Source organism: Lycorma delicatula, chromosome 8 (genome assembly GCF_047948215.1).
Source record: "Lycorma delicatula isolate Av1 chromosome 8, ASM4794821v1, whole genome shotgun sequence".
Classification (NCBI taxonomy): Eukaryota; Metazoa; Arthropoda; class Insecta; order Hemiptera; family Fulgoridae; genus Lycorma; species Lycorma delicatula.
Genome location: NC_134462.1, coordinates 60,666,220 through 60,691,834, shown reverse-complemented (window position 1 = coordinate 60,691,834; position 25,615 = coordinate 60,666,220). Strand labels below are relative to the sequence as shown.

The following is a 25,615-nucleotide window of genomic DNA, read 5'->3' as shown; positions in this document are numbered from 1 at the left end:
AGAAATCGGTACGATTAAGAAATCAAAAAAAAAATTAGTGTATACTTATTGAATCGATGCCGAATCGTGTACGTGATGTGATAGTAATTAATATATCAATTACTAGATATTCATAAATTGTACAGGTATGATTTATTTTCAAAATAAAGTTACTTTTTATTAACTAACTTTTGTGTTCGGATTAATTTGCAACTATACTCTATACGTAACGTTGTGAAACTTATTTTTCGTATCTTTCTTGTTTTTGTGTACCTATACTGTTTATAAGCAGCGTTTTTGTACTGTTTATAAGCAGCGTTTAACTCTGCAGTACGCGTAAGCGTACTGCATAAAAACGTTTGAATAGCAAGTATGCTTATAAAAGGAGGAAACTGAAGTCAACGAATGATAACCACGGTGTGTCGTTCTCACCGACCCGAATATTACTCGTGGCGTTAGCATCGATTATAACCTTAACTGACGTCAAAATTACGATATTATTCACTATTAATGTTAATTCAATGATTAATGCTGAATAAGGCTTTATGAAGGTAAATAAATGAGAACCCGAATTATAAATGGATTAACCAGTGTTTTATAATAAACATAAATTTTTAAGAAGCATGGATAATCGAGAATTCATTATGTTCAGCTTATAAAGGTAAGCTATGATAAAATAATATGAGTAAAAAAAAAAATTATAAAAAAAATGTCTCGATTCAAAAATTGTTGAGAGTTATCCAATATCAAAATAATCTTGGTTGGTTTCAGTAATCTAATTTATGCGTTCTCATAAAAAAAAATTATAAGGAAACATAGTTAGATTAATATAAATGTAAAATATCAGCACATTTAAATATTTGGTTGAACTTTTTACAAGGATGTATGATTTTATAATTTCAAGAGAATGTAAGGAAAACCACTTGAATAGTAATATAAACTGAGAACATGAAATCTGTTCATGAAGTTTGCTGTTATTATCAGCCGTTTGTTTTTTTTTTACTCATTTATCTATGTTAGATGAGATTTTAATTAATTTAACGTATCCGGGAATCGGAAAAGTCTGTCAGTTGTAATGTTCTTTGGTAAATTATATATATACACGTTATTGAATAAAATAAATAATTGATATATACTCCCTTAACTAATTATCAAAACAAATTGTAAAAATAAAAAAATGAATTACACTTAAAAGTCATATAAATAAATATATACATATATTTTAATACGCTGACGAAACATAGATCGTGTTTTTATTTATTTTAAAAAATTCTCTTACATTGAAATAAGTATGATTAAATCAGAACAAGTTATTACTTTAGTTATTTATTTGTAAGATTTTAAGGCTTATATTTGAGTCAAGAAGGAGAACGCAGAATTATGAAACGGATGAAATTTCAGAGATTAAAAAAATAAGCGTTTAAAATTAGAACATAGTTAATTTTACATTTTTTGAATTGCGTCAGAAGTAGGTAGGTATACTAATATAAGAAAAAAGGAATTGTTTTTAGAAATTGTTTACCTGGAAGGATCAAGAGAAACAATAAAAAAAACTCTTAATCACAGTAAAATTATAAAGCATAACAAATAATGAATAAAGGAGAGGATGGAATCCAAAAAACACAACGATATAACAGCATAACTAGAGACAATTGAAGATAAAGAAATCTGATGTGTACATCACATGATTTCCTTGTACGCCTATTAAATTACATATACACATTTTTGCTGCACTTCATTTAAACTTATTTCATTTGAAAGTGAGATTAGTTACACGATTGCTAAAATATTAGTTTTTATTAACATCAAATATTTATACAATTATTAATTCAACAATCTTACCTGAAATATTAGGTTAGAGTAAAAGTCCCTTTATTACTCTTTAAATAAATGTAAGTCTTAAAGGTATCTAATACTATCTGTTTTAAATTGTTATGATGTAACCATCAACAAAATGAAAACAGAAAAAGTTACTAAATTTTATAGCGATACGTATTATCAAGTAGACAGAAACAATATCAAAAATAAAAATAATGCCATTATAAATTATAATTCTCAATTAATATTAAATAATCAGATATTTCACCAAATCTGATGTGAACACCACATGATTTTCTTGTACGCCTATTAAATTACATTACACATTTTAAAGGTACATACTATTTTATTTTACTAATAACTTCTGATTTTTTCCATATATTTTTTTTATTGCTATTATTGAATTATTATTTATTGTAAAATTTTTTTTACAGTCAGAGGTTAAGAAATTATTAATTAATCAATATATTTAAATTAAAAAAAAAGTCGGAAATGAAGTCGGATTCGAATCGATATGCCTTCTCCTAGTAAGATCCAAATATTTCATTAATTAAAATTTTATTTGGCTATAATTCTGGAACCAATGAAAGTAAGTACCACTTATAATTTTTTTTCCGTCTTCAGTCATTTGACTGGTTTGATGCAGCTCTCCAAGATTCCCTATCTAGTGCTAGTAGTTTCATTTCGGTGTACTCTTCTTTTAGCTACTTTCTTTCTTCTTTTAGAGTTTGTCTCTTCTTTTAGCTACATTTTTCCAAACTTATGATATATCGCTGAAAAGCTCTCAATAAGGGCTTATTACTGCAGTTAAGAAAAAGTCCAAAATTCAAACGTTTCGGATTTTGGCCTTTTTTGGATACTTTTGTTTCAGTCGATTGCAATAAAAAGTGGATGTACAAAACTAGATGTTACAACAGTCCTAAATCCAAAATTTCAACATCTTACGCATAATCGTTTTTGAGTTATGCGAAATACATACGTACGCACTTACAGATGTCAGGCCGAAACTTGTCAAAATGGATTCACGGATGGTCAAAATTGGATAGTTCCGTTGAAATCTGAAATTTTTGTCGACCTCAGTACTTCCTTTACTTCGTACAAGGAAGTAAAAATGTTAGTTTATAAAAAAAAAATTGAATACGTGTAGGCGAGTATGCAAAACAAAAAAAACAAAAAACAAAAAGAATCAAGTTAATCCAATAATATTATTTAGAAACTCAATAGTACATTATGCAACGAATTTATAATGATAACCATTAATACACGATTACGAAATAAGTTATGCAAACTTCACAAGAGTTCATTATTGAGAGCATTGTAGAGAGTTGTATATCGTATTTTTTTTACAGCCGAGGAAATATTGGGATTATTAATTTAAATCAATAAATTGTTTACGGAATATTTAAAAAAAATTTTTCAAAAATTCTTTAAACTGTACATTTCTATGTCAATAGGTTATTAGTTATAAGTTCTGCGTTTTCTTTAATATCGATCTGTGTTAAAGATATTTCCTTCTCAGAATCTGACATAATTAACAGAAGGATAAACAGTTTAATATGGAAACTCAGCTACCTATTTGGTGAATCTACAAATTAACCTCTGCTTTGTAACTAATAAATCGGATTAAAATAAAGTAAAAAACAGCCGATACATTAAACAATACCCGTTTATTATCGATCAGTGGTTGAAAAGAGTAGGCTTTTGATCGGTATCAACACCTGTATCATAATGAAAAACTATTTCATAATCACCCTATAGTTACATCCGCGTAATTCAAACGTTATAATACAGCTTTAGAAAAAATTATTTATTCTTTATAAAAGGAAAATATTTAATTTGGTGAAAGATTTTTATTTTCTCGTTTTGGTAAAAATGCAGAAATTACATAAAATAAGATACTTTTCTTATAGGTTAAATATTATGCTGTGTAACGTGAAAATAATTATGTCGAATGAATTTATTGGAAAGTATTATATATAATAATAATGTAAACACAAGTAAAATAAAATGTAAAGACCGATCGAGTGACTCCTTTCTTCTCGACAAAATTTATTTCAAAACAAATGAACCACAACAGATATTTTATCACGCCAGAATTGACTTCATTTTTAACAGAGATAAGCCGGGTTATGTGATGAAAAGGGAACCTTCTGATTTGAATGTGTTTTGGCGCTTCTTTTTTGTGAAGGTTTCTCTGCGACTTTTACAGTAGAGATATTCACAAACGAAATCAAAGGTTTTCTCACGGTTTCCTTTGATACTTCCGGACAAATGCTTGAGGCAGTTCCATTTATTCTTATCATGGGAATAACGTACCGATCCGTTTCTGATATTTAAAGGTACATAATTTAAAATTATTTAGCGATCTGAATAAAATATATTTTACTAGTAATTTATTATCTTTTTCATATTGATCAGATTTTGTTGTATGATTAAAATTAATTTTCTAAAAAAAATTACACAAAAAAAAATCAAATTTTAATAGAATTTTTATACAAAGAATTTTTTTAAGTTTATTATGAGAGAAAATCAACGATATAAATTACTTAATTTCTATATCGTGTTATTTTATTTTTTAATTTATGTATAGAACAATTTTCAATTAAAACTTATTAATTATTTTACGATAATTAAATCACTAATTTTATTGGTTATTTTAGGCGATTTTTATTTTTTTAGGCTGAAATAAATTTTATTATCACTAACAGAAAGAGAAAGAGAGAGAATGAGGAGTGACTGAGAGAGAAAGAAAGAAAGAAAGAGAGAGAGAGCGCGCGAGAGAGAGAGAGAGAGAGAGAGAGAGAGAGAGAGAGTGAGCAAGAGAGAATGACAGCAGAGTGACGGAGAGAAAGAGAAAGAGAGAGGACACTTTGATGAGTAAGCTTCAAACTGAAATTGTTTTTTAGCTAAATAAGTAATAGAATAGGGTAGATGTCCAAAGGGGAATCACCAGTTTGAAAAGAGGTTGAGGGGGAGAGTAAATTTGCAAGAGAGATGAACGAACGATCGAGATCGGTAGAAGGATATGAAAGTTTCAAACGGAGCTTATATAAAGTAAAGAAGCGGTCACACAATCCTCGAGCAAGTTATTTAGAAGGTTGAGGCGCTCGACTCATAGGCTCTTTGATAAAGTTGAACGCGTGGAAAGATACTGCAGGAAATAAACCTATCGATTCCAGTGAACGAGTAGGATTTAAGTGTGCTTCCCCTGAAATGTTAGTGAAGACCGTTTTGGACTGAATGAAAGGATTTACTCCTCACATAAATACAATCGGTTCTTTTGACTATGAGGCAATCAATTTCTATAATATACATTGCAGAAGACTACGGAAACTTAAAGGACATATCGGTATTTAAATAAATATGGATATACACATGTACTCTTCTAAGGAAGGATATTAGTCACTGACACACCATGCTTTAATCGCGCGCGCGCGCGCACACACACACACACACACACACGCGCGCGCGCACACACATATATATTTAAGTAGCGCATATATATATATATATATACACATTATATATGTGATTTATTAATTTTTGTATATATATATTTATATATATATATATACACTCATATATTCCTTTAATATTTTTTTATTTAATTATACCTATAAGCGATATTTAATTTTAAATTAATTTACATTTATATTGATATTACATGAATAAATATCCTTCAAAAGGAACAACATTAATTAATGTTAAACATTTTCAATCGTATACAGAATTTATACTGTTTTACTTATATTATGTAAATAAAAACCTAAAACTTTGATTATACCTTTAAATATTTATATGGTTTATTTATAATTTAAGTAGCTTATATTTGTGTAAATGATATACGAAATCCTTTTACAAAATATACGCATTTTGCATGTACTAATTTACAGAAAAATAACAACTTTACTAAACAGTTAATGAATTTAAGTAGCAAACAGAAACAATCAAGAACCGTTAATAAAAATGAAAAAATCTATAATTAAAACCATTTTTGGTCATCATTCAAAATTAATTAAAAAATACTCACACGCTTATGAAACATTAAAAAAATAAATTTATTCCTGTATTTATAAAAAAAAGTTGACAAAGAGTTGGAAATTTTCCCGGCAAACGTTATGCAACTCTGCCAATTTTGAGGACTTCGTCCTCAACATACTAGTACTTATGAGAAAAATTTAGTGGAACATTAAATTATGTAAAAAAATTATACTGCTCTTTTACCAAAATTCTGGGATATATTCGTACCATGGGTCAGGTGACTGTATCTCTTAACCTCTTTACCGACTGTAATCAAATTTAACTGGCATATATGATCCGTATTCAGAAGTAATTGAACAAAGTTTTATAAAAATTGGTTATTCAGTCTGAGAATATCAAACAAAACGATAACTGATGGAAAAATTAAAAAAAAAAAAAAAATTGCTTATTATTAGGCTCTGCGCCCTTGACCAATCGTGTCGAAAATTAAATGGTATTAAGGTTCTGTAACAGAAATCATTGAACCAAATCTCATACCAAATTGTTTTTTTAATCTGAAATATCAAGTAGAAAACATACATAAGTAATTTTTCATTGCTAAAATTGAGTTTTTTGGTGAAAGGTCATGAGTAGTCAAGATCTGCTTAACCCTGACATAAAAAAAAAATCAAAAACTGACCACATTAGCATACTTTCCCTTATATCATTGTTTAAATTCACAACTAAGTTTTTATGTTTAATTTTTTTTTAGAATTAGTCGTCATTAAAGTAAACCTTATCTCATTCAGCTTTGTATCAGGTAACCGACCGGGTTGGTCTAGTGATGAATTCGTCATTGGAAATCAGCTGATTTCAAAGTCGAGATTTCTATGGTTCAAATTCTAATGAAGGCAGTTATTTTTATACGGATTTGAATACTAGATCGTAGATACCGGTGTTCTTTGGTGGTTGGGTTTCAATTAACCACACACCTCAGGAATGGTCGATCTGAGAATGTACAAGACTACTCTTCATTTACACTCATACATATCATCCTATGAAGTAATATCTTATGGTGGTTCCGGAGGCTAAACAGAAAATGAAAAAATAAAGAAGTTTTGTATTAGGTAAGAGGGCATGGTGGCTAGTCCAGCTGGTGTTTTTTTTTTAAATGGTATCAAGCAGATTATTACAGGTAGAAGAAGATTTTTGTATTAAGTTTTTATAATTTTTCTTTACAAATAAACTACTACTAATGATGACGATAGTTTAAAAATAGAAATGCACGTTTAGTTCTAAATTTCTATCAATGGTTATGAAGCATTCTGTTAGTTACTTTTTCAGGTAAATTAAAAAAAATAACTAAGTCTAGGTTGTTTAGTGTCGAAAACGTAAACTAATAATCTTTTATAGTTCAGAGATTGTAACTATTCCCTTGTAACCTATATTATATAAGTAGAACAAACTCCGCCTTATAATGTGCATAGAAGATTTTAAGGAATACCAAATATTAAATATGGTGAAATATCGTAACATGAATTAATCATCAATAAATATTCGTTACCTTACAAGGAATTGGACATTTTGTTCATAGAAATTTTATAAAACACTAAGTAAAAAAAAATTATTGGAATATTACTTAGAACTAATTTTATTTTATGATATTTTGGTGTTTCATGCAAAACGAAAGCAAATAAATCTATTCCTTCGATTTCTGTCTACTTCCCTGGCAAACACGCAAGAACAACATGATTTAAATCGTATCATGACCAAACTGTTATAGGCACAGATAATAAAATAGTTTATTTTAATATACAAGCGAATATATACAATTTATCATTATAAATAATTTGTTTCTTTTAATGCATCTTAGAAAATTAAAAAAAATATTGATTTATAGAATGTTCTAAAAAAACAATGGAAATGTTGATATGGTTCTTATTATCTCTGGTATAGTGCTTCATAAAAGACTTTCTAGAAAATCCGTATAAATTCAAATATTTCTAAGAGCGTTATAAAGTTATAAATGTTATTATTTATGCAGTCTAGAAAAAAATGTTTGATATAATTTAAAGTAAAATTCAATCGAAATATTGTCACATACATTACTGGACAAACTACAGTAGGGTTGTTTGTTAGGTACGGTTTTTAGCTTTGAATAGAAACATTTTTGATATAGCACTATAAAAAATATCGTTTGTAATTATTACATCCAAAAAAAAAAAAAATTATGACAGCTTTTTTAACTCGATTTAAATTTATAAAATAAATTCCATTTTTGGCAGTGCATACAAGTTTACCAAACCGTTTATCAAAGTTTTACGTCAAAAATTAGTAAATTTTTGACATAATTTAATTCCCTTTAGGTAGCTTACATACAATCTTATGTGTGTGGTTTTATTCAAACCCCATAAAGGACTGGGTGTAAAGTAAAGTTTTTTGATATCACTAACCATTGGCTTAGCGGATGGAAAAAAATGGGATGAAAAAAAAAATCATTCCTCCCTTAATAGCACAGTATCGAATCGGTTTAAAGTGGTCGTTAGTCCTGTAAACATTACCTAAAACTTTTGCCTGAAAAACTTTGGGATAGGCTATGACCAAACCTTACAGCCAGGGATGAACAAAATATTGCGTGAATTGTAAGAAGATGGGGCTTCTCGTATGTTAACATGTGAAAATTTTTTTCACATGTAACCATTGCATTGAGTAAATTTGAAGTTTTTCTTAACTTTAAGGTGGAAATCTTTTTTATCCTCTACTTAGCACTGGTGAAATCTACTTCCGCCTTCCGGCGTGCCGAAAGGGATCTTATTTTAATCGAAACACCTCCTTGTTGTTTTCTCTTGACTCAAGATTAACAAAAAAATGTTGATAACGGCTCTTTTGTAATTCTTTGCCTCGCATTAACTATGCTACGAACTGCATGATCGTGACTTTGATAAACTCTTGATTCTTCTTGATAAACTCAATTGGAACAGAGGAATTTAGTTTCTTCATTAGATACGAAAGGCTCTTTCATCCTTCCTGGTGAAGGTGTGGCCGAACAGTTTGTGTTCCTTCACCAGTCAATTATCTTTTTGAAGGCTGCCACATCCATTGAAACAATGCGTAGTTGTTTAGGGCTGAACGCTGTAGTCGCATTTATCGATTACTATTTTGATTAATTCGTATAGCCGCATAACATCTGTGGTGCCATACAGGATTATAAATAGCGTGGCTTAATTGTGTCCTTCCTATCAGTTTTCATACGTTGGTTTTCTCCATCAGGAGGTCTTGAAAATGATTCGATAGGGGTAAATCATCATTTGATACATGGGACTGAGGTGTGTTACTTCCACGCGAACCCGGCACAGGCTGCCATGATACAGGTGTTACATGCGGGTTTGTGTTGTAAGTTTCGGTTTCGCTGTCATGAGATACATCAAATACAACATCGTCCCTGATAAGTCTGGGTCGAGACTGTTTGCCACGCTTTCTAGACGACGTTTAACCGGAAATACTGGTTGTTGATCCATTCTCATCGATGGGCACAACCGAACGCTGTTCCATACTTGAAGCTCTTAACAGAGATATGAGGTTAATCCAAGATCGATCAGTTAAAAACATGCAATATATAAAATGACTTTTTTCGAGTTTTGGTAGGGGGAATTTTGGGACAAAAGTTTTTTAAAAATTGTAAGATAAGCATTTGCGCATGTTATGAGCTTAGTATAAAGTGGGGCTAGGGTAAAAGTTTAAGAAAATTGACCCAAAAACCCCCGATTTCCTGTAGATATTGATCCCAAAATTTTTCAAATAAGTTACAATAAACAGATTTTAACATCAAATCTCTGTACAAAATTTCATCAAAATTGGTTATCCAGTCGAAAGTTATTAAGTTTCAATCGCTCATCACACTTACATACAAGCGTTACTACCCGCTTTTTTGCTTTTTTGGGGTTCCTTGGTCATGATACGTCAAAAAAATGCAAAAAAACCCATACTCTATGTTCGACTGATTACTATACTTTCCTTCTTGCTGCATAGCATTGATATCAGGAAAGTAAAAAACTTCTATAGGATTACAAACCAGTTTATTTTCATTTATGTGGACCAAGTATGTAAAAAAGGTTTTCTGAATCCTTAAGTATAAAAAATATTTTTTACATGGTATACTTGACTAACTTCAATCGGAGCGGTTTATAAAAGATCTTATAATTGAAAATATAAATGTAAAATTTTTTTAAGTAGCATTAAAAATAATTTTATTATTTTACTTCTTATTAAGTTGAAAAAAGTTAAAAGATCTGATTTTCGACTTAATTCGAATAAGTAAAATACATTTGAAATATTGTCGACATATCTTATCATCTAACATCGATCATGTGGTTTATGAAAAGATCTGATAGATGAAAAACGGTTTGCATGACATAGATAATCTTATTTTTACATATTACGATAAAAAAAATTAATTATTCTCTTTCTTTCTTAATTTTAATGATTAGAATACTTTTGACATGATACATATTATTTCACTTAATCTCGATAGCCGTGGATTAAAAGAGTTCTAATTCTCTATAATTCAAAGGTCTGTTCCGCATAAATTATCTAATTTTCCAATTATCGAAAAAAGTAAACCGTTTTCTCTGTTTCTGACTCGAGGATAATATGTAAAATGAATCGGAGATATTGTCAATACAGTATATATATATATATATTTTCGGCGAATTGAAAGATCAGGTTTACTTTAAAGAGCGCTGTCATTTTGCAGTGCGCCCGGAAAATTGGAAAATTATCTAGCAATTTTTAATCAGCCTGATATTTTCCTGGCTTATTGTAATTAGCCTATTCAACTTTAGGTTAATTAGAGAATGTGCAATTGTTTGAAATTTTTTTCTTTCAAATCAGTGGGTATTTTAAGGTATTTGCAGAGAAATTATAAATATAATCCAACCAAACTTAACCTGCACTCGCTAGTCAAGGTTAGCGAGCGAAGCGATCGTAGATTAAGTTTGGTTAGATTATATTTATAATTATTAGCAATAATGGTTATATTGGACCTCTCTACTTACCTCTATTTCTTTTAAACAAACAATTAAGTAAACAATTGCGCATTTTCTAATTAGCTTAAAGTTGTATGGGCTGATTACAATAATCCTGAAAAATATCAGGCTGATTAAAAATTGATAGATAATTTTCCAATTTTCCGGGCGCATTGCAAAATGAAGGCACTCTTTACAAAATAAGTTTGAGTTTTCAATTCACCTATTACATATATCATGTGAACAAACCTTATATTTCCCAAAGTCTATTCTTTTACTTTCTGATTTCTCAATTATCTTTATTTCACTATTCTAGAATTCTACACTCGGTAAAATATCCTTAAATTTCTTTAATTTCCTAAATTTATATTCCAATATTTAACATACAAATCTATATGAAAGATTTCCTTGGTTGTGCTACTCTGATCTTTGTAATTTTAGTACTTAAATAAAAATGTTCTGTAAATTTTGATAAGATTTTGTCTCCCTGCCTTTTATTTAATTTCATATCTTTCTTTCTGTCAAATTTGTTTTATTTTAATACATTATTTTTCTCTAAGTGTTAAAATTTGTGATCTGGTAGTATTTCTTCTAATTCATTTTTAGTTTCCTTTCAAAAAAAAAAGTCATCACTGAATTTTCGCATGTTTATTTTCTCTTTTTCTTAGATAGTTACTGCGCTCTCAAATTTGTCCTTCAACTCCTGTACTGCTTCTATATATATATATAGAAGTTGAAAAGTAACGAGGACAGTCAACATCCTTGTCTCACTCTTTTCTTAATTAGAGTTTACATTTCTTCGTCTTCTACGCTTATCATAACAGCTACCTAATTCTTATACTGACTGTAAGTAACTTTCTTTTTCAACCCGATAAAATTTTTAACATTTTTATTCAATTTTAGATTATTAAATAAATACCTTCTACACCCTTCTCATACTACGTAGTTACGTTTATTTTTCTTTCGCCGACTTTCTAAGATTAATATAACGGACAAATGGACTTTCCTGTAACTAAATTCTTTCTGTTTACTTAAAATTCTAAAAATATTTTTCTAAATGGAAAAAGTAAACAATTATGTTGTGTTTTTTTAAATTAAAAAAAAATTTAATTTTATTAACATAATATGAGTTGAAATTAGTTTATTTATACTGTAAAATATCTTTTCTAATTCTGTTAAATAATTTATGTATGTAAGATAGTGTAAAACTACGGGTTAAAAGTTAAGTAAGTCTATGCTTGATAAATTAGTAATAGTACACGGTCTATTTGAAAGTGAAATTTTGTAGATTGAATGTGTTACCTTGATTAACTTGCTTGCTTTTCGTATGTAATGTTTTGTTTTTATACGTTCGTTTAAATAAAAATAAACTTTTCTTATACGCTATGCAATCAACTAAAGATAATTTGATTTTGTCTGTAATATTGTTGTTCATTAGTAATAATAATATTCAGCCGACCTCCGTGGTGCGAGTGGTAACGTCTCCGCCTTTACCCGGAGGTCCTGGGTTCGAATCCCGGTCAGGCATAGCATTTTTCATACGCTACAAATTTTCCATTCGGGCTGGATGATCATAGCAGTCGATGCCCGCACATCTCATTAAATAAATAAAATAATATTCAGATCAGGTTAAAATTATCTGGCTTAGATTAACACCTAAAGGTATAAGAAATATTAATAATCCCACTGGATTTTATACTAAGAATAATTACAGTGAAATAATGTGTAAAGTTTTAGTACGATCCTTCAGGAATTGGACTATTTCGTATATTTTTCCATAAAGTTTTGGTCTGGCTGAACTGTTCACAGTTTTGTAAGATATTTAATTACGAGGATTAGGGAAGAGCGATTTTTAAGACATCTGAATCTCTTTGTGGGTGGCTCTTTAATTTATTGAGGAAAGAAAATCAATATTTGACTATAAGCTGGTCGAAAAAAATCACAGATTAATAAAGTTCTGTTCCCATTTTCTGAGTAAAAATGCTTCGATCTTCCGTGGGATTGTGACCGCTCACTACTTAAAGGAATTTTTGCTAGCTGAGGCTGATCCTTTCACGCACTGGTTTTTCCTCGGCTAGATCATTTTTTCTCAGCATTCGATCCTTTCTCCTTATTTTTGATCATAAAAATAGTGTAAAATTTTCAAAAAATAGCAAGTATCTCATGATTGGCTTATTGAAAAAAATTGAGATGTGAAGCGATCTACCGTTATCTTTTATGTTTAGCCGAATATACTATTGCATATCAGCATGCGAAGTCCTCTGAAATGCCATTGTTACTTTAAATGATTTTTTTACGTCACAACAATTATATAGATGGTGTAAAATAAAGAATTTTATTTCTTTTTGTGATGCATATTTCGCACTGTATACGATTTAGGCGTATATTCAGTAAGAAAAATAAAATTTTAATATTTAAAAAAATAAAAATAATAATTATTTTTTAGTATTTTTCTTAAAATTGTATGTACGGATAGATTGTGAGTAATAAAATAATATGAGAAAGATTTAAAGTTTTGCAGATTTTCCTTAAATACTCACTCAAAATGTAAACACAAATTTTAGGCAGATTTTCTGTTACATCGTACAATGTGGTCCTGCAGAATTTTACCGAATGAACTATTGTGAGATAAACAAAAAATTCGTAAATTTATTTATAGAATGGATTATACCTAAATTAGTCCGGTAAAAAACATTTTATATTTTTTTATTCTTCGGTAAGAAAAATATATACGCGTGTGTGTACGTGATTATGTAGAGTGTAAAACCTAGTAAATTCTTCTAGTTTTAATGATTTCAATCAAACTGTTCGCACGATTAGGTATAAATAATGGATCTTTGTTTTAAAAATAATTAATACTTTTGTTGTATTTTTTTTTATAATTACCTCATTATTTATTTAAGTAACGTTTAATTTTAAATCAAGCCCCTTTTTCCCGATTCAAAGTTTAGTGAAATAAAACATAAAAAAAAAAAAAAAACATTAGTTGAACAGAAATGGTTTATACTTAGGAAGGTAGTATACGCATGAGTTGCTTCTGAGACACTATGAGAAGCATTTAAAGAGAAGCTGAATTTTTAATGCGGACGGCTGCACGAATCCTTAGGGAGTAGAACGGGACTAATGGTCTATCCCGTCTATCCTAGAGCCGGTGTATACCCATCCACTAGGTGCTTCAGGCTTCCACCTAATAATAGTAGTAGGGTTGAAACTCCCACCTTTGCTTATTACTGCAATATTTGCCCTCTTGCCTAACCCTTTTCTGCTTTCTACCCTATACCTAGAAGGTATCCTCTTATTTCACATCCACAAACTCCCTAGTTGTATATATATATACTATATATATTATTTTCAAAAGAAATAAAGAGTAAAATAAGGCTTCTTCAATTGAAACTGAGAATTTATTAAATTAAATATGATATAAATTTTAGTTTTCAATCCGTATAAGTAATTTATTACTCAAAAAATATATTATTTTCAGTATTTTTGTTAATAACGTTCAAAATATATAACAATTAACATAAAAACTTACGTCAAACAACATTAAAATACAGTTTTGGCACAGTAGAAATATTGTAAAAGTTATTAAAACTTCTAAAAACATACCTAGAAAATATAATAGATGTAGGATGTACATTTGAGTGTTACGTATGATTCAAAAAGCATTAAACGAGGGATATCTCTAAAGTAAAGACCGCTAGGAAACTTTTCTCCTTAAGGTTGGCGAAGCTTGTCGTTCATGGCCACGCTAGTAATGCACACACTGTATTGTTGTCTGTAAGTTGTCGTGTTGTGGTATCTTTGATTACGTTTGAGTTAGTAGGTTATAAAATGAATAGGAAAATCGATGTTGCCGCCGACTGTGAAATACGTGGAGTCATACGTTTTTTAAACCATCAAAACGTTAAGCTTGCTGAAATTAATAGGCAGTTGGTTGCTGTTTGCAACCAACTGTCTATGAATGAAAGAAACGTCCGAAAATGGTGTGAAAAAATTAGAAATAACAGAATAAATGTGCACGATGAAGAATGTTCGGGGAGGCCCTAGATAATCACCGAGGACTTGTTGAAACGCGTCGTTGATGAAATCAGAAAAGATCGTCGCTCAACGATTTCCGACCTGTTCAAGAGCTGTTATCGGTTGCATTGTTCATGAACATTCAGGCTTCAGAAAGATTTCTGCACGTTGAGTGCCGCATGTCTTAACGGAAAGTCACAAAAAAATCCGATTGAGATCTGCTTTAGAATTTTTGATGCGCTACACAGAAAAAGGTGATGAGTTCCTTAATTTGATTGTTACCGGCGATGAAACATGGATTTCGTATTAGATGCCAGAGAGAAAACGGCGGTCAGGTGAATGGCGTCATCCTCAATCACCAACCATACTGACTAAGGTCAAGCCACAGCCATTTGAACGCAAAATGATGGCCACAGTCTTTTGGGATCGGTTTGGTATACTGTTAATTGATTTCATGCCGCGTTGAACGACTATAAATGCAGAAGCCTACTGCGAAACTCTACGTAAGTTACGGCGCGCCATTCAAAATCGGCGATGTGGACGGCTGACCGACGGCGTCGTCTTGCTGCACTATAGTGCACGACCACATGTTGCGGGTCCGACACGTGATATACTGAGAACATTTGGATGGGAAATTTACGATCACCCACCATATAGTCCGGGCTTAGCTCTTTCTGATTACCATTTGTTTGGGAAATTGAAAGAATTTTCGAGTGGTAAGCAATTCGCGTGCTATTAATCAGTGGGTAAATGGACTGGCGGCAGAAGAATACGACGTGAGTATATTGAAGCTGGTGTATCGCTTCCATAAATGTATTAATTCATGTGGCGATTATGTAGAGAAGTATTATAAGGTATGTAGTTTAAAAGAAATAAAAGATATTTATTAACTTTTCAGAATAAATATTTTTACAATGAAACGGTCTTTACTTTAGAAATAATTTCTCGTAGATATTTGTTTCTGAACCGAATGATGGCTATTTATATAGACGATAAAAATGGTTGATTACTATTATAGAAGTAGTAGGGAGAATAAGATTACAGTTAGCGTAAAAATTTAGGATTGCTAGATATTGAGCATCGACCAAGATTAGTGACAAATGATGACCGATTGAGTTTTACACCTCGGTCATATTTTGAACTGGAATGAGACAGCCGATGTGAGAGCGAGGCCTTTCCACTGCACTTTACTGTTTCTTGTTAATTAGCAAAGTACGGATGAATGATTTCTAGTTGCCGTAAATATATGTAGCGAAGTAAAATATCAATTTCCTCTTCATTTTTTTAATCGTACGCATAGACTTATAAACATGTTCATACATGTTAATGACTTATAAACATGTTAATAAGAGTGTTTGCAACATTTATGTAACATACTAAGCACCTTAATGTATGACAGTGCTTCATATTGATCATTATCTGTTTATTAACGCAAAAAAGTATGCCCTTTTTTAAATATAAATCTTAACGTTTTATTTTTAAATATATTTTTCATACCGTCCTAATGACTCGGTACTTAGTACAGGATGGTCAAAAGTTAAACTTTAATCTAAGTCTCACATTACAAACCTACAATTATCTAATTTATGATTGGGTCATGAAACGAAATTCTTCAAGTAAAAAAAAAATTTAATTAACAACTGCTTTAACCTTTTTGTGATAATTTGTCTGTAATTACCGGTACTAATATGTCAATTTATCCATAAAATTTAGCCCTTCATATTTACATTGGCTTACATAAAATAATATTGTTTTTAAATTATATTGTATAATAATCGAGAATAAAAGTAATTTTTTTTGAAAAGCTACTGTTTGATAGAATGATTATTCGTTCATAAATAAATATGCCGGCCGGGCTGGTCTAGGGATTAATTCGTCATCCCAAATCAGTTGTTAAACACCTTATTTTCAAAGTCGATGGTACTGAGGTTCAAATCCTAGTAAAAGTTATTTGCTTTTATGAGGATTTGAGTACTAGGTACTGACTATCCGTATACTTTGGTGGTTGGGGTTCAATTAACCACATGTCTCAGGAATGGTCGACCTGAGTCTGTAAAAGACTACATCTTATTTACATGTCATATTTTTCTCATCTCATTGGGCCGTGGAGAGGGATTGTTGTTCACTAGTTGAACAGATTGCATGGTACACATTAGTAAAAAGAAAAAATAAGATAAAAAATAAAAGAGAAACTAATCTTTAATTTAGGTTGTTTAAAAGATTACTTAAATGATTTAATTTCCGTATTTCCATAAAACATCTATAAATACATTAAATTACATTTTTTTTTGTAAATAATCTTTTCAATTGTGGAGAATTTTATTTTCGTGTGACACATTTGTTTATTAGACTTGCATGACTGATTAAGAACAAAAACAAAAGACAGAACAACAACCCAGCTAACACATACTTAATGTTAAGACTAAAATTTTAGTGTTCGTTCATCTTCCTAAGTGGTACAATTTGGAATTTATGAGCCAAAAAATATATACATAAGTCGTAAAAAAAAATATTATTTGCTTTTAAATTATTCTTAAAAAGTAGGCTACATTAAATTTAAAAAAGAAAAAAATTATTATTACATAACTGATAAATAATCGCTCGGCTTATTTTTCTTATTTAGTTACAAGGATGAAGATGAGCTAATATTTGATTCCGGAAATTGTTTTACTCAGTTTTCCTATAATTTTATTACTTTTCTCCTAATATCCTTTTACCAATATTTGTTTTATCTAGTTGTACAGTTACGATTAAAAATTTATATTTCTCTTCTCTCTTAATATCAGTTCTTTATTAACTATTTACTTTTTCCTATTAATACATTAATTTATCGTTTTCCAAGACTATCTCTTTCTTATGACGGATTCTTAGAACGCATGAAAAAAATTTGAGGTACAAACGGAAATAATCAAAAATAATTTGTTTCAGATTAGTGATATTCACTATACGTCCAGATTCTACGGTAAACATAGTGAAGAAATTTACTTTTCCACCTGATTATAATCATTTGGGTTTTTAATGGTTTTTCCATTCTTATATGTAACAGAGCGTTAATCTCTGTAAAGAAAACAATCGTTCACTTCTCATTTTTTCTATGAAGCGTGATATATGACGCAAATTATTCTTGAGAGTAAGCCACTTTTGAAGATGACTGATGCCATAAAAGTCAGACCACCTACAACTATTCGGTTATTGTGCCCATCGTACTTACATAAATGAGCTAACCGAATTTTGAATGTATCTTAATTTGTAAAAGAAAGGATAAAGAGTGATTATTTTTTGAGCTCCGGGGTAAAAACATAACTGAATTTTCTCAAGGAATTATTAACATAAAAGATTTACAAAATTTAAAAAAGTAAATTCTTATCTGACTTTATTTACATGAATAAAATTTTCGATACTTAATAAAGAGAAAACTTTTCCGTTTGTTCCCGATACCCACTAAAAATATTGAACAAATTATTAGGAAATTTAAACTGCGGCTTTCATTTCAAACCTCATCAACTTCATTACCATATAAGTCATAATATATATATATATGAATAACCTATAACTTCTTTTACCAAATTTAATATCATCATCTACATCGATAGATATTGTCCATATCGGTTGTTATTTGATATTAGTTGATATTTCTATATCGATCATTGTTTATGTCGATGTCAACTTCTTTAGAAAGTATTATCATGGAGTTCGTTAGAATTTCGTAGGTAAGAGGCGACGAAGTCAACGAACTACGTTTACAATTCTAAACATGACCTAACCTAACAGTGAAATGAAAATAGGGGAAAAATAAGCGTGAAAACATTATATTTCTGGTCAATTAGATTTATAATAAATAATACTTTCAAAAAATACCTCGAATTTTGTTAGAAAATGTTTTTTTTCCATTTGATGAACCGCTGGACTCGAATGTGCCATTTTATTCATTTTTTTAATGTACCTTTACGATATTACTAGGTAGCGTATAAAAACCGGTAGCGATAATGTACATGGAATAATTGAATTAAAAGAAAATATACTACAGCTTGTTTTAATAGTAAATGCTGTTATGTAAATGAAAGTACTGAAGATGAAACCATTTTTTTAATTTCCATCACTTTAAAAAAAAAAATAAAAGTATTAGTTTACAAGAGATTATACTAGTTTTATTAAAAAAGGAATAAATAAAACAGAAATAAATTCGAATGGTAAAATCGAATTTAACGATAAAAATAGAGGGGTACACTTACAAAGTAATAAGTCATCACAGATCTTCAATTCGTAAAGGTATTATTATATATATTAGTTTTATTAAAAAAGTAAAATGTTCCTTTTCGAAATAATTTGAGTAATATGTCTATCAACAAAAAAATTGCCCGTGAAATTCAATTTTTTTTTTGTTCTAAAAAGAAAATAAATTTTAATAATAAATCCATTCGTTAGAACTTCGTAGGTAAGAAGTGACGAAGTCAACGAACTACGTTTACAGTTCTAAACATGACCTAACCTTCTTTAAAAAAAATAAATTTTACATTGTTTATTTGATAATAAACAATGTTCAAGCGTTATATATAATAAGGAAAAAAGAAAAATTTGTTACAAAACTCTTACTGGCCAGATTTCATTTATATGTAATACGTATCAAATTTACTGAAATAATACAACTCTAATGATTATTCGTTTTTTAATAAATGTAATTGGGCCTGGAAGAGTTTTGTAACAAATTTTTCTTTTTTTTGGTTATTATATGGAACGCTTAAGCATTAATTATTATCTATTATTGTATATCTACTGTCTATTACATATATTTAACATGCATTTTTTTAAAAGAAAATGCTAAATTAATAACAGATTTTAATAATACAAATGTAGTGTCTTGCCTTTTTTGATATCAGTATCGTTTTGATAAAAACAGTTTTATTTATATTACAGAAATTTTTGTTTTTTGAGCGGAAGAAATGATATCTGCGAGACTCTTACCGTATGGTTTACAGTTTAATTGTAATTTTTTGGATGTATTTTTCTAAATTGAATGTCATCGTCTAACCTGACGACGATTTGTAAGAACTCATCCTCGTGCGAGTTAATTAGCACTTGATAGATTTTTATATCATAAATTAAGGAGTTTCATCAGGGTAAAACACATAATTGGCATAGATTTGACATTCAATTTGGTATTAATATTTTCACAATGATTAAGTCAACGAAGTCACAGTTAGGAAGAACTGCTCGATTTACTAAAATTTACGACGGTAGACAACGTTAATCTACGCCAGAACGTTATCAAAGATTTAAAGATCAACTTATACACTCGGCTCAAAATCGAGTTCAATATTCGAAAAAGTACATTAGGTCCTCATATCGGCTTTTGATTATAACTTTGAATTTGAAAAGTAATTCGAGTAGGCAACACGATAAAAATATGTTACCGTTACGATGTCAAAAAATAGAATGATGAAACTCCCTGCATTTTGCTGTGCCCTGAACGACTTCAATACCTTCCTCATTTCATTAAAAATTTGATTCTGGTAACACATCCTTTATCTAAACATTTCTTAGATAATTCTAGCAGCGCATTAACCTACTAAAACGGAAATCATCTGGAGAAAATGAGATAAGAGAACGGAATTTTTTGTCGACTTTTAAAATACAGGGTTATCATAAAAGAATGGTGCGGTTTCAGTAATTCATAGGAAGATTGTAGGGAAATTTCTAGGTGTTTTATTGGTATCCGTGAAAGCCTCCAACCCAAAAGTTTATTTATCAGCAGTTGTAACCACAACGTCAGTTCTTATATTGTTGTTGCGGTGAGTTTAGTGAGTTACTATGTTCTCGGATAAAGACAAAGCAAAGTGTGTTTTATTGATACCTGAATTAAAATCCGTAATTTTAGTTCAACATGCATTTCGACGTGAATTCGGAAGAGATCCACCACTCAAAAATAACATAACACGTTGGTTCAAACAATTCGAAGAAACCGGATCGGTTAAGAAACAGAAATCAACCGGCAGACCAAGTGTTCCAGACGAAACGGTTGAACTAATTAGACAATCGGCAATTAGAAGTCCTGGGAAGCCCATCTCCCGTCGAAGCGTCGAGTTAGGTATTCCAAAATCAACAGTTCACAAAGTTTTACATAAAAAACTGAAATTACACGCTTATAAAATCCAGATACTGCAGGAATTGAAACCCGATGATGGTGTAAAACGTTACAATTTCGCTGTTGAAATGTCGGACAGAATAAGTGAAAACGAATCATTTGTAGATGATATAATTTTTACAGACGAAGCTACATTCCATGTGAATGGATGCGTTAACAGACACAATTCTTGAATATGGGGATCTGAAAACCCACACGCAATTATTGAGAAACAACGCGATTCGCCTAAAGTTAATGTTTGTTGTGGTGTGAGAAAAAATCGTGTAATAGGGCCTTTCTTCTTTGCTGAAAAAACAATTAATGGAATTGTGTATCTTGACATGTTAACCAATTATTGCTCTCCTCAGCTGGATGAACTCGAAAACATTCATCAACTTCATTTCCAACAAGATGGTGCTCCCCCGCACTTCAATGCATTGGTCACGGACGCTTTGAACGAAAAATTTGGAGATCGATGGATAGGCCGGCAAGGACCCATACTTTCGCTTCCAAGGAGTCCAGACCTGACACCTTGCGACTTTTTCTTGTGGGGTTACATCAAAAGCGTTGTTTATACACAAAAAATTAGCGATCTAAACCACTTAAAAAACTGGATTAATGAAGCAATGACAACCATTAACGAAGAAATGTTAACCAATGTTTGGAGAGAAGTTGAGTATCGTTTGGACATTTGTCGAGCGACTAAGGGCGCACATATTGAAATTTATTAATTACGTAAAAAATGTTTGAGACGGAAAATTTGAAAAATAAAAAACATAAACTGTAAGTAATTCTGTTTTAATTTAGACCATGTTCAAAACCGCACCATTCTTTTATGATAACCCTGTACAAGGCCAAGTTTATGATCATTTGATCGGAAAATTATTTCCTGAATTTGAAAACATTCCCCAATTCTTACAGATTTACTTTATGTCGAAATTGATCAAATAAAAATCCGACTTTGTAAAGTGAACTCATTGAACCATTGCAAAAATTTTTCCATTGGTATGTTACAGGTCGTGGTGGTAGATTACAACGTGTTTTTTGAGCTTTCTTACGATTCGTTATAAAAATATACAAGAAATATAATTTATGCAGGAGTTTTTTTAGGTATCTTATTTATCATGTTTTATGAAATCGTATTTTAGTGAAAATTTGTTATTCAAACAAATTAATTTATTTTATCCGGTAAGTGGTGAATAGAGTTAACATTAATAGAGAGAGTAACTGCCCGCACATAATTACTAAAAATTATTTTCAATTTTTGAAGTTCTATAGGTTTAGAGCGTGGTCGATGCCACCACTGGAAATGCTAATATCTTATATCTTTTGTCAGATTTTTTACATTACAGTAGGTAGTAAGGACACTATATTTACCAAAAACGTTTTTTTATTATTAATTATACAGAATTTAAAAGAGGAATTATATGACTTTTAAATTTTAGAATAATATTTCAGGTCGAAGAAATATAATTATGTAAATTACGTTTTTAAATATAATGTGGAATTTAAATTTTATTGAAAAATTTGTTACGAAAAATGCTTTTGATTAGTAATAATTAAAAATATTTGTATCAATAAATTATATAATTTTTCAACAAATGTTTTAAAATTTTTAGAAAAATTTACTTAAATATAATAAAAAAAAATCTTATTTACAATCTGCAAAAAAATCAGTGTTAAAGGTAGAAGTTGAAGGCAAACTCTAATTAAAAAACCTCGTGTGGATAGCACATGACTTCGTTGTACGCCTATTAAATTACGTATACACATTTTTTTCTGCATTTCATTTGAACTTATTTCATCTGAAAGTGAAATAGGTCTATGAAAATTATAATTTTAAATTAATATTAAACAATCAGACGTTTCACCATATCTATTATATATTTACATATGTAGTAATGCCTATTTAATTACATGTACACATTTTTAAAAGTACATAAGATTTTATTGCACTAACTTCTGATTTAAAAAAAAAAAATTATTGTTATTATTGAATCATTAGTTATTGTAAAATTTTTTTATAACACGGCTTAATAATTATTACTAAATAAATATATTTAAATTTAAAAAAAATTAAAAAAAAAAAAGGAGATGAAGTCTGATTTGAACCGATGTGCCTTCCCTTGTAAGATCCAAATAGTTCATAAATAAAAATTTTATTTGATCTGGAATCAATGAAAGTAAGTACCACTTATGATGTACAAAATCCATTTTTTTTTGGATTTTGAGTTTTTTTGGACACTTTTGGTTCAGTCGATTGCAATCAAAAGGGGAGGTGTACAACTAGATGTTACAACAGTCCTAAATCTAAAATTTCAACATCTCTTTTTTGACTTATGCGAGATACGTACATACGTACAGTGTCACGCCGAAACTAGTCAAAATAGATTCAGGGATGGTCAAAATGGATATTTCCGTTGAAATCTGAAAACCGAAATTTCTCGCGGTCACAATACTTCCTTTACTTCGTTCAAGGAAGTAAAAAAAAAAAAATATCGTCTATCAATTATGAGAAAAGAAATATTTGTTATAGAATCTTGTAGAGACGAGTTAGGTTGATTGTTCTTCTATTAAGACATTAAGGTTTAGTTAATCTGGCAATAAAGGAATGTTCGAAAGGGTTGAAAGTACAGAGGAAAACAAAGATTGGATTATATACTGGTAAAAAAAAAAATAACTGAAAACGTGGGATGGAATAATTATTATGTTACGGTTAAACGATTAGCTCTCAACAGAAAGAAATGGGAAGAGATTTATCAATCAATTGTTTGATAATTCCAAAAAAGCGAATGTTATTGTTTTAATAAGATAACTACGGAACTTTTATTGAAGTAGAAGTATACATATATATCTTATACAAGTAGTTTAGCTGGAGTCATGATTTAATCTACGGAGATTTGTGGAAAAGCGAAGTATTTTAATATTTTAATGAGATTTTACATATGAAAGTTCCATAATTGTTTCTCTTAACTTGTTTGCTTATTGAAATATAGTTCTAAAGACCTCCATGAATAGAAATATTAAAGTAGAAGTTAATTAATTAATTGCACGAATTAGGGTAGCGATACCATTGTGATACACAAGAGGGCAGTGGTTTTGTGAAGTTTCATAAACTCCATTAAAGCTATCATCTATTACTAAGTGCTTCTTTATAGTACTTGGTGTGTCATTATTCAAATATTTTGTTTTGGTTGAGCTATTGTTGCATATATTTATTAATTTTAAGAATATATATAAATATAACTACAATAAAACTAAAAAAATAATTAACGTTACTGGATAATTATTAATAATAATAAATTTTTAGTTGTGGCTGGCGACACTCACTGTTTGTTTAGGAGCGTGGTCTGCATCGCCAGGCACAGGTGGGTGTCCTGGGTGTGCTTCCAGTCCTGCTTTTTGTTTTTGTTCCGCAGCTATTTTTTGTATGGCAAGAAATCTGTTTTTTCTCATTTGTATCCTTTTTGCCATATAACCGACTGTAGCGTATTCTGTAACAATAAATGCATAAAAATAAATTAGTTAAATCGTTAAAAAAATTAAAACATTTTAAACTAAGATTTTGTCTTAAAAATGTTCAGATTTTGTAGCGGAAATTGTTAATCGTATGTAATAATTAAAAAAAAAAAAAAACAAAAAAAATACTTCTCAGCAAAAATGTATTCATAATTAATTATTATTTTTATACAAGTTTTGTTAGAAACCGATTTGGAGATAATTTCGTTTAGTAAAACGAAATTATATGAAGTTCTGTTAAAATACAGTTAATAGTTTGAAATTTATCGCCGGATAAATCCAAAAAGTAGACACAAAAATTTGTGTCTGAATATTTTTTGTGGAGAATTCTGTCTAAATAATATTTGAGTGAGAGATAAAAGAGTTTAATTTCGTTTTAATGAGGAATTCACCGTATAATCGCGAAGCTTGTGTTTCGTAATATTTTGTAACGTATATAAAATAGTATTCTTTATTGGAATTTGAATTAACAAATCTAATATTAAAGTGAGATTTTTAAATCAAACGTAAAAACTGTTACGCTGTTGATAGTATAAAAATGTACTAATGCAACCTCACATAAAATGTCTACTTACGAAATTTTTTAACCAAGATTATGAACTCAGTTGGGTCCAAAACGTCCAGAAATACAAAAATGTGGGAGGACGGGTATCATATTTTTGCCGGTAGCAATATTTTACATTTAATATTTAAAAGTATTCCATTAACAATTCAACCAGGTCTCTAAAATACTGTTCCAAATCACTTTTTTTAAGAGGAAATTGAGAAACTAATTTTTTTTTAAATAAATTTATTTTTAGATTATAATTTTCCTTCAGACCAGCGGTTTTATAGCAAATATTAAAAAAAAGTTTTTTATTTCAAGATTCTTCGGGAATTTTCAACAAATGTGTGTGGTAGGGTTTTGTTATGACCTAAGAGCTGAAAACTTAAACTAAAACACTCAAAATTTCCTTAATATAGCGAGATAAACAAAGATATTTAATAATAAAAACAAAATGTTGTTTGTATACGGCAAGCGAATGAAATCTCCAATTAAGTCTTTTTTATATAAAAATCTTACTACTTTATTCTTTCTATAAAATTAAATGTAGAAAACAAAGCAGTACGCCTCTAAAGAAATTCTTTGGAAAATTAGTTAATTTATTATTTGTTAATGCTTTTTTTTTAAAAAAAG

At 29.6% G+C, this 25,615-nt stretch overlaps 1 protein-coding gene across 1 annotated transcript in view; it reads right to left on the bottom strand.

The window, feature by feature from the left end:
• Rdl (Resistant to dieldrin) overlaps positions 1-25,615 on the bottom strand; it is a 497,648-nt gene that overhangs the window by 24,052 nt on the left and 447,981 nt on the right. The window contains exon 8 of the mRNA XM_075372468.1: positions 24,250-24,413. Within this exon, the coding sequence (XP_075228583.1) occupies positions 24,250-24,413 (164 nt within the window). The remainder of the gene's footprint in view (positions 1-24,249; positions 24,414-25,615) is intronic.